Source organism: Hyla sarda, chromosome 12 (assembly GCF_029499605.1).
Source record: "Hyla sarda isolate aHylSar1 chromosome 12, aHylSar1.hap1, whole genome shotgun sequence".
Taxonomy (NCBI): domain Eukaryota; kingdom Metazoa; phylum Chordata; class Amphibia; order Anura; family Hylidae; genus Hyla; species Hyla sarda.
Window position 1 is genome coordinate 40,780,653 of NC_079200.1, and position 14,596 is coordinate 40,795,248.

Sequence of the window (14,596 nt, forward strand, 5' to 3'; positions counted from 1 at the left end):
TCCAGCATGAGTCTGAAATGCTTGCTGCCAGGACTGGTAGGGAGACCCCTAGTGGTCATTTCTAGAAATGAGCGAACTTACAGTAAATTCGATTCGTCACAAACTTCTCGGCTCGGCAGTTGATGGTTTTCCTGCATAAATTAGTTCAGCTTTCAGGTGCTCCCGTGGGCTGGAAAAGGTGGATACAGTCCTAGGAGACTCTTTCCTAGGAATGTATCCACCTTTTCCAGCCCACCGGAGCACCTGAAGGCTGAACTAATTTACGCAGGAAAAGTCATCAACTGCCGAGCCGAGAAGTTCGTGACAAATCGAATTTACTGTAAGTTCGCTCATCTCTAGTCATTTCTTCAAAGTGGAAAATTAAATAGAAAGAAGCATATTTGTTAATAACATGCAATTGTAAAGTTATTCTGTATTAGTAACCATGCTGTCCACACGTGTAACAGACATGATGGCTGTGGTCAGTAGTAGTTATTCTGGGCGATACGGTGAAGCTGCACATGATACTAATGGGATGGAGCAATATTCTTGGTTATTATAGAAGCTGGAATGACAGGAGCAGCAAAGATACAATTTAGTTATATATATCTATTAACCACATTCTTGCACTGTATGTTCCAGGGTGTATAGAGTTAAAATATGGCATCCAAAGCAGTCTATTGGCCCATAATGTATGTCCATATGTCTTCCATTTCATATAGAGGCCTAGGTTATAGAAAAGAAAAAAATGTATGCCATGTTTATTGGATGCCTTATTACGGAAGCTTACAGCATGCCTATAGTCCCATATTGTACAGACACTGTTGTCCGCCAGAAGATTGTATCCCTGAGGCCTAAATCTTTCAATAATAAGTAAAACATATATGAAATTGTATATACTGTTCATCATGAGGAAAAATATGCAAAATGTTTCAGAACGTTTCACATACAGAAATACTGTAACCGATTTTCAAAAATTAAATTAACACATTAGGAAACAACATAAAAAGGCAAGAAAGGAGGCACTTGTTCTCATAAAGGTAGAGACAAAGGCATGCTCTTTCTCTGTATATACCAGTCATGTCTTTGGCTGTTAACTGGAATTATTTCATCCCATAACAAATATCTGATGCATTTTGGAGGAAGGGGAAGTTAGGGATCTGGTTTTCATCTACAAATGCCTTTCGCCATTCTCACAGTGGGGAGGATAAACTAAACACTAGAAGATAAGGAATACATTGTCCTTTGCAATACGTTTCATGAACAATCTATCCAGTGAGGTCAGCTATGTTGATTAAAAATAACACAACTATACATTACAGTAATAGAGCACTCTGCAGAATAATACAAGGCACTTCTAGGGCCACAGTGGAGACCTGAGATGCAGGCTGGCTGCAAATGGGTAAAGGCAGTAGTCATCTATCAAGTTATTTGCAAGTGCAAAACTACAACACAAAGCTGCGCTTGGCTCCTATTCAAATTATTTTCGAATGGTTTGCCAGCATACTAACTCTGACAAATTACTTGCCCTTAAATACTGACTGGAAAGAAAGATCCCACAAACATTTCATGTATAAAATAAAATTGCATAAAATGGGTATATAAAAAAACAAACTTCTGCATTGCATAAACAAGAACATAATAATGAACAATAGAAACTGGAATGTATTGTGTGACACGTTGTCTGTCACCGTCAAAGTTTAGCAAGCCAAGAGAACAGGCTGCATAATCCATGGGCTATTTTTCTCCTATCAAGTACAAGGCATGGTTGTCTGTATTTCTCCGACAGAATAGAAATATTTATAAGAATGGAAGTAATTGCTCTGCGGCTGTCTGTTCTTGTCACAACTTTCTGCTGGTGCTTTATATCCACACAGTTTTCTTTCCATCTCCAGACCGGCTGCTGACACTGCTTTTACTTGAGCCTTCCTTGGACCTCTTCTCTTTGGTGGAAGGTGGTTTGTTATGGCTACTGTAAGCTTGGATGGCAGTTTCTAGACGTTCCTGAGCCAAAAGGACTTCTCGGTGGAGGTGTTCTAGTTCAGCAGGAATATTGTCTTCACTATACGCATACTGCTGTTCCTGAGCAATGTTGGCCCTATTCTGTTTATAAGCCATTTTGGCATTTGTAAGTTCTGTGTAATGGATCTGTTCTGGTTTCACAGCTATATTATATCCAGGGGGAGCTGAAGGCGTGTTCCATGAGAAAGGATAATTGTAGGAAGACGAATCATCCACTTGTTTTCCCCGGTTATTAAGTGCATCCCTTATTGTCCCAAATCCAAGATGAAGCATCTCCCAAACATTCAGAAGCAGGCACAGACCGCTTACCCCATACATAATCAACAAGAAGATTGTCTTCTCAGTGGGCCGAGATACAAAGCAGTCTACGATATGCGGGCAGGGTTCCTTGTTGCATTCGTATTTTGTTATTACTTGAAATCCATACAAGAAATATTGGCCAGCCAAGAATCCAACCTCGAAAATGGTTCTAACCAACAATTGAAGAACATAAATTTTAAGCAATCCGTCAGCTCTTATCCGTCTTCGTCCATCATGTTTTCTCTTGTTGTTGCTCACTTTTCCTCTCTCGCTATCTGGTTCGGTCTCTGGATACATCATGGGATCCTCTTCATTGTCATCTTCTACATCTTCAAGAACACGATTTTGTTTCCAGCGTAAAGCTAAGGTTCTAACCCTTGTCTTTCTGTCTTTGCGATCCTCCATCTTTGCAATTTTGTGAACAGCATAGCCCAAGTACAATAGAGGTGGAGTGGCCACCAAGATAATCTGAAATACCCAGAAGCGAACATGGGAAAGGGGCGCAAAGGCATCATAGCAAACATTCTCACAACCGGGCTGTTCAGTGTTGCACTTAAAGTTAGACTGTTCATCGTCGTAAATGGATTCTCCTCCTACAACAGTCAGAACAATGCGGAACACTATAAGTAAGGTCAGCCAAATTTTTCCAACAAATGTTGAATGGTTATGGATTTCCTCTAACAGACGTGTCAAGAAACTCCAGCTCATGTTGCTTTTTCCTCCTTGAACATAAAAGAGGAAAGCTAGTGAATTCAAAAACATATTATGCCATAGGTTTACCATTTAATTCATCAAGAAAAAACATGAATACCCAGTACGCTAACAAAGACATACAATGCATAAGCCAGGTATACTTCCTTTAAAGAAAATCTGTCAGTAGCATCAGCAGCATGGAGGAACCGGAAGAAGCGTCACAGACGAGAAACGGTGCTGTAGTTCCTTAACACTTCGGCCGCAAAGCCGCTATCTGCTCCCCCTCCCTGCTCACCTGGGTGTATTTTTTGGATTTTCTATGGACATTGCTACTACGCTGAATAAAGTCCGAATTCCTTTTAAAGTCAATTGGTGAGTGCAGACATTTTTCTTCTTGCATAAGATAACTATCCTGTTTATACTGGGTAAGGCTACATTTACACAGCCGAATTTCTGCACAGAACTCTGCATGGAAATTCTGCATGAATTTATAGCCAATTTACGTTGATGGAATTCCTGAAGTGGAAATTCTGCAGTGGAAATCCTGCCTTGTGAATGGGACAGTGAAATTCAATTGAAGTGTATTGTCTATAAATTCGTGCAGAATTGTTATGTAGAATTCCATGCAGAAATTCTAGCATATGAACATAGCTTAATAGTGCGGGTGATGATAAATCTAATGCAGGTTACCTTTTTAAAGGGGTAATCCAGTGGAAATCAACTGGTGCCAGAAAGTTTAAAAGATTTGTAACTTACTTCTAGTATCTTAAACTTTCCAGTACTTAACAGCTGCTGTATGCTGAAGAGGAAGTCGAGATGTTCTTTTCTGTCTGACCACAGTGCTCTCTGCTGACACCTCTGTCCATGTCAGGAACTGTCCAGAGCAGGAGAGGTTTGCCATGGGGATTTTCTCCTGCTCTGGACAGTTCCTGACATGGACAGAGATGTCAGCAGAGAGCACTGTGGTCAGACAGAAAAGAAATTTTAAAATTAAAGAACTTCCTCTGTAGTATACAGAAGCTGATAAGTACTGGAAAGGTTAAGATTTTTAGATAGAAGTTATGTTCTTTCTGGCACCAGTTGATTTAGAAATAAATGTTTTCCACCTAAGTACCCCTTTAATTCTGTTGCATTACTTGCGAGAATACTAGATAAATGCAAGTATGTGCTGGCCTTGGTGACTGGGGTCAGTCAGCCCCGCACGTGCACTCAAGGTCCGGGCTGTACATGATTATGCGCAACATGGCACGTAACAGCGCCGTGCTGGAGAGCAGAAGATGAATATTTATGTAGGGGTCGGATTATAGGGACAGAAATGCCAGGGCTACTCTAGTGATCCTCTTGTATGGTCTACTTTTTGGCAGACTATACAAGTAGATCATTGATTTCACTGATCAGGGTTATGCCAAATGCATAGAATTGAACAGTAATAGCAATCAATAGACAATGCTATAAATAGTAAAACGTAAAAAAAAAAAGTTATAAAAAGTGAGTAAGCCCCTCTGACAATAAAAAAAAATTAACCACACTCTCTTCCCATTTTCCAAAAAAAAGAAAAGAGAAAAAGAAAATATATTTGGTATCGCCATGTGCGGAAATGTCTGAACTATTAAAATATAATACTAATGATCCCGCACGATGAACTGTGTAAACGTCAAAAAAAAAAAAAAATATATATATATAGTAAAGTTCAAAATTGCTGATTTTTGGTCACACAACATGCCAGAAAAAGGAAAAAAAATTATCTATAAGTCTTTTATACGCAAAAGTTATACCAATAAAAACTAGAGATCATTGCGAAAAACATAAGCCCTTGAACAGACGCTTATAAATTGTAGGGGTCAGAATAGAAAACCTTTAAAAATACTTATCTTGTTTAAAAAGTTAGACCTAAAAGATTAGATTTAAAAGCAGTAAAATAACAGAAAAACATGTATCATTGGGTATAATTCAAACTGTATTGACCCACAGAATAAAGAGAACATGGGGGTGTCCTGTTGCCTACTATAAGGGAACTGCTGCCTACCTTCGGGGGGGGGGGGGGGGGGGGCGTGTTTTGCCTGCTTAATGTGGGGGACATGTGCTGCCTGCCTAATGTAGGGGACATGTGCTGCCTACTATGAGGGAACAGCTGTTTACCATGGGGGAACTGCTGCCTAACTACCTAAGCCCTTCCCCTAATTAAAACTGAAAACACCCCCTTTTTCATGTGACATGATAACTAAAAAAAAAAAGTATCAGTAATTGGAATTGTCAGATCTGCAGGCTTCATCTCTAACTGGCAGACACAGGGCAAAGCTTAGCTAATTCTCGGAAATTATTTTAACAGCAAAAGTTGGGGGGGGGGGGGGAGTTTGATAACAGGAGGAGAAGGATTGTTGTCTATTATATTTGCTTGTACTAGGTTTGTCCAAATGACAACGCCTATTTAAGGTTTAACAATAATGAATAATATTGGAGGGCTGACCGTAATATAAAAAGTAGATTTTTACATTTAACTGTAGTTCTATCTATTTAACCTAATATGCATAGCTAAAATAGCAATTGGTATCTACCTGTATCCCTGTTTTATTGTCAGCTGATATTTCCAGAGACATTGAAGTCCCTCTTATAGCTTTCAGAAATCCCACTGAAAGAGAAAAAACAATGTTTTAATTTAATAATATGTTAGGTAAGTTCTCACATGTTAGGTTAGTTCTCATGTTACAAACTTTATAAATAAAAAGGGTAAACGGCATTATAGGAATTACAAAGAAGCATAAGACAAAGCGACTGATTCTTTGGTTACATGGGGGGAGATTTATCAAAATCTGTGTGGAGGAAGAGTGGTGCAGATGCTCACAGAAACCAATCAGATCGCTTCTTTTATTTTTAAAAAGGCCTCTGAAAAATGAAAGAAGCGATCTGATTGGTTGCTATGGGCAACTGCAACACTCTGCCTTTACACAAGTTTTGATAAATCTTGCCAATAGTGTATATCCCCAGCTATTTTTGTTAAAGAGTACCTGTCATCAAGTAAATATTTTGCTATGTTATTCCTTATGTAATGTTATGCCTATTTGCCATATATCTTCATTGAAAAAAATCAATCTTTCCATCAGTTTTTCACCTTTGAAAAAGTGCCCACTAGGGGTCTCTGTTCTGTAGTGTACGGCAGGCCCTGCATAGCCCTCGGACTTGTGCCGGACTGGCACAAGTCCAAACTCCGGAAGTGGCTCATATCTCTCGCTTCCGCCTTTCAACCATGCAAGTAGGAGTGCGCCCTGCAGCAAAAAAAGCTCATAGGCAGTGAGCAGATTGTATAAAGGCATAACTCTAGAAATAATGGGCAAAATTAAAAAAGAAAAAGTGCAGGGGACTCAGGATGAAGAGGGGAACAGACAAGGAAGAACATAATCCCTCTTTAATAGGTGGCAGGTACTCTTTAAATGCCTTACAACCAATGGACACATTCTTTGTTTCAGACAGTGGAAAAATAAATTAATAAATAAATTAGAACAAGGGCTTCATGGAAGTTGTAGTTCTGCAACAGCTGGAGAGCCACAGGATGGGGATCACTGGTAAAAATATTAGGCAGTGTTAGTATAATTTACCCCATGTCTCCTACACAAAGCATAAGGTTAAAATGTTACTAACATTGGTGCAGACAGAATAAGGCTTGGTGCATCCTATGGCAATGTCTGTCAATATGGCTTCCCTAGCTGCAGCTGATTCTAGGAAACCTGTCTAAGATTTTGAGAATCCCTGCCTTACATAAGCAACCTTTTAAGTTTTTATTTGTTGTACATGCAAATGTATTGACTGGTGACCCAAATAATGTCAGAAACATATTTTGGATACATCCAAGACTTTAAAGGATCTGCTGAACTATGTTAGGAATTTAATACCTAAGCTGCATTTTATTAAAATCTAGGACAGAAAAAAACAGCAGCATTTGCCATGTAGATCACACTAGTTCTACAATTCACCTTGTTATATAAGAGAAACCTACCATATGAGATAAGTTGGATATGAACTTTAAACCTGTAAAGGACATACAATCTTCATGTATGGAGCTGCTGCCTGGTCCTAGGTGCACAGTGACGTGCATGTACTTCGCAGCGTATTCACTGTCTAAGAAGTGAGTGCAAGAGCTGCCTAGGCAGACTGTACAAGAAGAGCACCAATAGTACTGATCAGTAATTTGGTATTAAAATAAAAACAAAGACGTAAAATAAAAAAATAGGCTGTGTCCTTAAGGGGTTAAAGAGATTAGTCCGCTGAAAACTTTCCCACTAAATTAGGCTGTGCACACACAGTATTTTATTTATTATTATTTATTATTTTATCATCAAAAACCATCAGTTTTTACAGGCAAAACAAGTCTCAAGCTTTCAGATGTTTATGGCATTTGGAATGATTTTGATCCAATTTTTGAACATTTTTTTTTCCAGATGTCTTGTCTGATTTTGGGTAATGGCAAATGTAAGAATGCAACTTGTAAACCAGTAGTAAATGTCACAAAATAGTGGGAAAAAAGTCCCTAAAAGACAACCATTTTTAGAAAAAAAAAAAGAAAAAACAGCCCAAAATAAGTTCCTTGCTCTTAACTTTACTACTTCAAAAATTATGGACGTAAAAATTAAACTAAACGTGAACTGACAGACACATTTTTCCATTGAATTCAATGGGAAGGAAACAGCCAGACTATTTTAGTCAGTATTTTAGCCAAAATCATGAATGGAATCAATACATTTGGAGAAAAAAAAGGAAAATGGGACTCATTTAGGAACAATTTACATTGGCAAATATACAGTCGGGCAAAAAAGTATTTAGTCAGCCCCCAATTGTGTAAGTTCTCCCACTTAAAAAGATTAGAGAGGCCTGTAATTTCATCATAGGTATACCTCAACTATGAGAGACATAATGAGAAAAAAAATATCCATAAAATCACATTGCGTTATTTCTAAAGCATTTATTTGCAAATTATGGGGGAAAATAAGTATTTGGTCACCTACAAACAAGCACGATTTCTGGCTCTCACAGTCCTGTAACTTCTGCTTTAAGAGTCTTCTCTGTCCTCCACTCATTACCTGTATTAATGGCACCTGTTTGAACTTGTTATCAGTATAAAAGACACATCTCCACAACCTCAAACAGTCACACTCCAAACTCCACTATGGCCAAGACCAAAGAGCTGTCGAAGGACACCAGAAACAAAATTGTAGACCTGCACTAGGCTGGGAAGATTGAATAATCTGAATACCCACTGATAATCTCCCTCGATCTGGGGCTCCACGCAAGATCTCACCCAGTGGTGTCAAAATGATCACAAGAACGGTGAGAAAAAATCTCAGAACCACACAGAGGGACCTAGTGAATGACCTGCAGAGAGCTGGGACCAAAGTAACAAAGGCTACAATCAGTAACACACTACGCCGCCAGGGACTGAAATCATGCAGTTCCAGATGTGTCCCCCGGCTTAAACCAATACATGTCCGGGCCCGTCCGACATTTGCTAGAGAGCATTTGGATGATCCAGAAGAGGATTGGGAGAATGTCATATGGTCAGATGAAACCAAAGTAGAACTTTTTGGTAAAAAACTCAACTCGTCGTGTTTGGAGGAGAAAAGAAAGAATGCTGAGTTGCATCCAAAGAACACCATACCTACTGTGAAGCATGGGGGTGGAAATATCATGCCTTGGGGCTGTTTTTCTGACAAAGAACCAGGACAACTGATCCATGTAAAGCAGGGGTCTCCAACTGGTGGCCCTCCAGATAATACAAAACTTCAACTCCCAGCATGACTGGACATGCCCAGACAGCTTTGGCTGCAGCTAACGGCTGTCTGGGAATGCTGGGAGTTGAAGTTTTTCTACATCTGGAGGGCAACCAGTTTGAGACCCCTGGTGTAAAGGAAAGAATGAATGGGGCCAAGTATCGTGAGATTTTGAGTGAAAACCTCCTTCCATCAGCACGGGCATTGAAGATGAAACATGGCTGGGTCTTTCAGCATGACAATGATTCCAAACACACCGCCCGAGCAATGAAAGAGTGGCTTCATAAGAAGCATTTCAAGGTCCTGGAGTGGCCTAGCCAGTCTCCAGATGTCAACCCCATAGAAAACCTTTGGAGGGAGTTGAAAGTCTGTGTTGCCCAGCAACATCCCCAAAACATCACTGCTCTAAAGGAGATCTGCATGGAGGAATAGGCCAAATATCAGTGTGAAAACCTTGTGAAGACTTACAGAAAACGTTTGACCTCTGTCATTTCCAACAAAGGGTATATAACAAAGTATTGAGATGAACATTTGTTATTGACCAAATACTTATTTTCAACCATCATTTGCAAATAAATTCTTTAAAAATCAGACAATGTGATTTTATGGATTTTTTTTCTCATTATGTCTCTCATAGTTGAGGTATACCTATGATGGAAATTACAGGCCTCTCTCATCTTTTTAAGTGGGAGAACTTGCACAATTGGTGGCTGACTAAATACTTTTTTGCGCCACTGTATATGATTATGCTGGATACCTTTTCCTTAAAAAATGCCAATTTTCATACACAGTTACAATCCCTGAATTTGACTAGTTAAAAAAAGAAGGAAGAAAAATAAACAAACCCTGAAAATCATAGAAACAAAGACTAGGATTAAATTAGCATTACGTTAAATTACCACTTGCCCCTAGGCTAGAACAATGGAATGCATAAACAGGAAAAATCTGTGCCAATCTAGCAAAAATAAAAAAAAATACCATGGAAGACAAACTTCTGCAAGCTAACAAAAAAGAAAAAGGCAATCTCCAGCCTTCTCACTATAGTGATGAAATATGGCATGATATCTATATTTTGTGTTATATTTGCTATGAACATTAATTTAATATTTGTGTAGAAGAGACATGAAGACATTAGAGGTGACACCTGTCAGAAGCCAAACACTGAGAAGACACCAGAATCCTCTTCTGTAATTAGCCTGGAAGTATAAAATATACAACGCTGAACAATTGTCGCTGCTAAATATCGTTCATGGATGACAGGCTTTGAAGGGTTTGCTTACTTAGCATAAAGGATGTAAGAAACTAAAGGGGAGAGTGTTTGATGCGTATGGACCTGTGTGTAGGCTGAGCACAAAATGGAAAAAACACTTAGGTCATAAAAGTAACTCTTTAGTGGTATACATTAAAATAGAAACACATGCATAAATAAATGCAAGGATATATGGATAACACAAATATGTAGCAAAAACAGCTGATCCTAGATGCTGGATCAGTTACCAACGGCCCCTATACACTGGCCCGTATGGACCCCCTACCTATTAATACAGGGAGGTCTTCCTAGAGAGTGCCAACCTGTATCCGGAACCTCCAATCTCTCCCTAGTAGCGGATGGAATGAGAAGGTGCCACAGACCGTTAGTGGTCTAGTAGCTGTTTGGCAAAGACCTCCACAAAATACATTCGGTGAGTATAGAAGTAGTAAAAACTTATATACACTCTGTACATACAATGCTAGTCCCAATCAAGCAACTTCCAATGCAGTGCAGAGGAAGCAGGAGTGAAATCATTAACATAGACTCCTGTCACTCATCTCACTGAACAATAATTGTCATGGTGTGACACAAGGAGGTATTGACAGATATCTGGTACACTCCGATAGGGAGAGCCAGGTAAGTATTATAAAGGTAGTAGTCCAAAATAATTTTTTTCCCATTAGTAGATAGTAGGGATCGACCGATTATTGGTTTGGCCGATATTCACAATTTTGGACATTATCGGTTTCGGCAATTACCTTGCCGATATGCCTTTAATGCCCCGCACCCCGCCCCCCCCGGCCAGAGACGACCGCTGCCGCCGCTGCCCCATTGCCTCCCCCATCCCCGGTTTTATAATTATTTGTTCCCGGGGTCCGAGCTACTTCTGGCTCCTGCGGCGTCCTGAGCTGTTGCTGTGCGTTGTGCAATGACGAGTGACGTCCTCAACGCGACGTCACCGTCAGTGCGCACAGTGACAGCTCAGGATGCCGCTGGAGCCAGAAGTAGCGCGGACCCCGGGAACAGGTAATTATAAAACCGGGGATGGGGGAGGCAATGGGGCAGTGGTGATGGTTGGACTCAGGAGTAGTGTTGCTCGCAAATATTTGCAATGCGAATTTTATTCGCGAACATCGCATATTCGCGAATTCACGAATATTCGTGAATATAGCACTATATAATCGTAATTAGGAATATTCTTTTTTTTTTTTTCACAGTACACATCACAGTGATCACCCCTCTCTGCTTCCAGCTTGTGTGGTGTAAAGAAGGCTCCAATACTACTGTGTGAGACTGGTGTACGAATTTTCGCATATGCAAAAATAAAACGCGCCTATTACGAATATGCGAATATATGACGAATATTCGTCCATATATTCGCGAAATATCGCGAATTCGAATATGGCCTATGCTGCTCAACACTACTCAGGAGGACCCCAGGACAGGCAGGGGGAGAAAAGCGGGCTGCAGCGGTCTCTGGCCAGAGGATAGGCAGGGGGTGGTGGTTGGACTCTGGAGGACCCCAGGACAGGCCAGGGGAGAGAAGCGGGTGTCGGCGGCGGTCTCTGGTCCCGCAAAAGCCGCTGCAGTTCATTGATTTAAAGTGCCCACTTTTAATCATTGATCTGCAGCGGCTTCTGAGGGGCCTGGGATGGGGGATTGGGGAGAGAAATAGCCGATAATTTATACCGGAATATCGGTATAAATTATAGGCTATCGGCCTCAAAGTTCACAGATTATCGGTATCGGCCCTAAAAAAATCAATATTGGTCGATCCCTAGTAGATAGGCATACATTGATATGTTACATGGTCCTCTCAGTGTGAGCTTCAGGTTCAGCTGACAAGTGTATGGGTATTTGTATGGGTATATGACATCTATTGCTTGAAAAGGTGAGCATACACAGGCCTCTACTTAGGGTGACATTCATTAAGATAGGGTCCTACCAATGGTCTCAATATAGAGTGAGTACCTAAACGGTGTCCAGTTTAGGATATTGGAGCCATTACATAGCATAAAGGATGGCAGCATCTGAGCTGCTGAACTTTAACATATAAAACGACTGTCTACTGTCTAATATTTTGAGATGTTTTCCTTTAGTGGAAATATATTAGGACAATTCTGATGCTGGACTATTCTGATCTTTACAGAACTCCAAACAGGACCAAAATGATCGAAAGTGCTCCCTTGAATTAGCAAATTGTGATATGAAGCTGAAGTCTTTTCATAATTTCTCCCTTTGTTAAAGAATATAATACTGCCCCCTAAATACAAGAATTAATGAGTATACGCAGTATGATACTACCTCTAAGTGCAATAATATAACTGTGATACTGCCGCTCTACATACAAGAACTATTATTATACTGCCCCTATATACAAGAAAATAACTACTTTAATACTGCCCCCTATTTACAAGAATATAACTACTATAAAACTAGACTATAGCATGCATAGTCGATTCTTTATTAAAATCAATGTGGGAACCTTTTCACCCTGGACAGGTAACCATTTCAGAATTTTATACATTCTTTTTTGAAAATTCATAAGCCAAGTAACCCATCAATGCACCTTTGTGTTGATACATACATATAATCAAACACACATATTCCAACACAGTGGAGCCAGAGCATTTAATTTCTTTTCCTTATCCAAATTTTTAATTAAAAGAAAATTAAGATTATTGGACTAAAGACGCCACCAAGGAACAAACTTCCTATCACCTTTATTTTGTTACGCTAACATTCAGAGAATGGAAATTTCTATTTTTATAGAATACATCAATATCCAATATCAATATCCACAAAATTATGTTGGATATTATATGAATAGAACCAGGGCTGCAAGAGCAAAAGATTGTTTATTAATGATCTTCATTAGACATTGGGTCCTTGGTTATGGCTACATTTCCAAATTTAAAAAAGTGAAAATTTAGCATGATCAGTCCTGAGTCTGCAAGGGCAGAAGAGGGTTCTTATAGATGTCCATATTAGGGATCGACCGATTATCGGTATGGCCGATATTATCGGTGCTGGGCGGTATAGTGCTGGGCGGTATACCGGTATGAACCGGATACCGTTTTTTTTCTCCCACAGTATGGATTTTTGCCCATACCGCTATACCAGTCGGGCCCCTCCCCCACCCTCCGAGTCAATAAAAAAAAATTGAACTTACCCATAATGGGGGTGGTCCGGGCCATCCATCCTTCCTGTAGTGTCCGGCGGCATTCCGGGTGGAGGGTGAACCGGTCCGGGCTGTCCTTCTTCTCCGGGGGTGCTCTTCTCCACTCCGGGCAGGCTCCGGCCTAGTACGCTGCATAGACGCCGCTACGCCGTGACGTCAGGTGCGTTGCTACGCACGGGCGTCACTGCGCAGCGGCGTCTATGCTGCGTTACTAGGCCGGAGCCTGCCCGGAGTGGAAAAGAGCACCCCCGGAGAAGAAGGACAGCCCGGACCGGTTCACCCTCCACCCGGAATGCTGCCGGACACTACAGGAAGGATGGATGGCCCGGACCACCCTGACAGGTAGGGGGAGAGAAGCGGGTGGTGGCGGCGGCTGCCTATGGCACCACAAAAGCCACTGCAGTGCATTGATTTAAAGCGCCGCTTTAAATCAATGATCTGCAGCGGTGTCGCGGGGGGATAAATAGCCGATAACTTATACCGGAATATCGGTATAAGTTATCGGCTATCGGCCCTAACCTCCACCGATTATCGGTATGGGCCTACAAAAAAGATATCGGTCGATCCCTAGTCCATAAGCCCTACATTGGGACATTTTTTTTTATTATTATATTTTTGTTGAGCCTGTCCATATTACCACATAAAACTCAGTCCCCAGACTACCATTGCAATGTCCACACATCCGTCAGAATGCTGGCGTAAGACCAATAATTTAGTGTGGGAAACTGCATCAAACTAGTAGTTGAGGAGACAAAAGGCTAACATATGAAAGCCCTATATAAATAATTCCATACACAAACTTTCCATGGTTATGCAAAGCTTGTACAAGACAGAATTTTAAAGGAAATGCCTAAATTATCAGTTCATCTGACTCATATTTTCCATTTGGTTTTATAATATTAAGAAAAGAAGAGTAAATCACAATCTGTGACCAAATGCACTAAACAACTCTTATAATAAACTGTACGAGATTCTATGTTTACTGACTGCCACTATCAGGATGCTGAGGGTTTTACTGAGGTCCTCAAACTTGAGGTCAGAGGAAATTATAAGAAATTATATATGATAAAATGAAAAACTTTTAACTATCAACATTTATTAAAATGGGCCTGGGGTGTTTGGGTGGGGCAGATACGTCCCGTGTGACCAAACTCAAAGACATCAATGGAGAAAACCAGTCACACATCTACATCTTGCACAAAGAACCTGTGCTTCTCTGCATCTATATAAAACTAACAGATTGTTAGGCTATGTTCACATGGCAGAAATTCTGCATGGCATTCTGCATGAAAATTCTGAAATTAATTGCCCATTCACCTCAATGGAATTCCTGCAAAGGAAATTCTGCTGTGGGAATGGGAAAGTGGAATCCCACTGAAGTGTATTGGCTATAAATTCATGTAGAATTTT

General features: G+C 40.4%; 1 protein-coding gene across 4 annotated transcripts in view; it reads right to left on the reverse strand.

The window, feature by feature from the left end:
- Positions 1-314: 314 nt before the first annotated feature.
- Positions 315-14,596, reverse strand: part of GJC1 (gap junction protein gamma 1) — a 73,437-nt gene continuing 59,155 nt past the window's right edge. For 2 of the 4 annotated variants that reach the window (XM_056548410.1, XM_056548414.1), the window contains exons 2-3: positions 5,550-5,623; positions 315-3,023 (exon numbers count right to left, since the gene is read on the reverse strand). In XM_056548410.1, the coding sequence (XP_056404385.1) occupies positions 1,843-3,009 (1,167 nt within the window). In that variant the 5' untranslated portion in view covers positions 3,010-3,023; positions 5,550-5,623 and the 3' untranslated portion in view covers positions 315-1,842. Of the gene's footprint in view, positions 3,024-5,549; positions 5,624-6,103; positions 6,184-6,985; positions 7,141-14,596 lie in introns of those variants that run through there. The other 2 variants (XM_056548411.1, XM_056548413.1) reach the window with 2 other exon arrangements.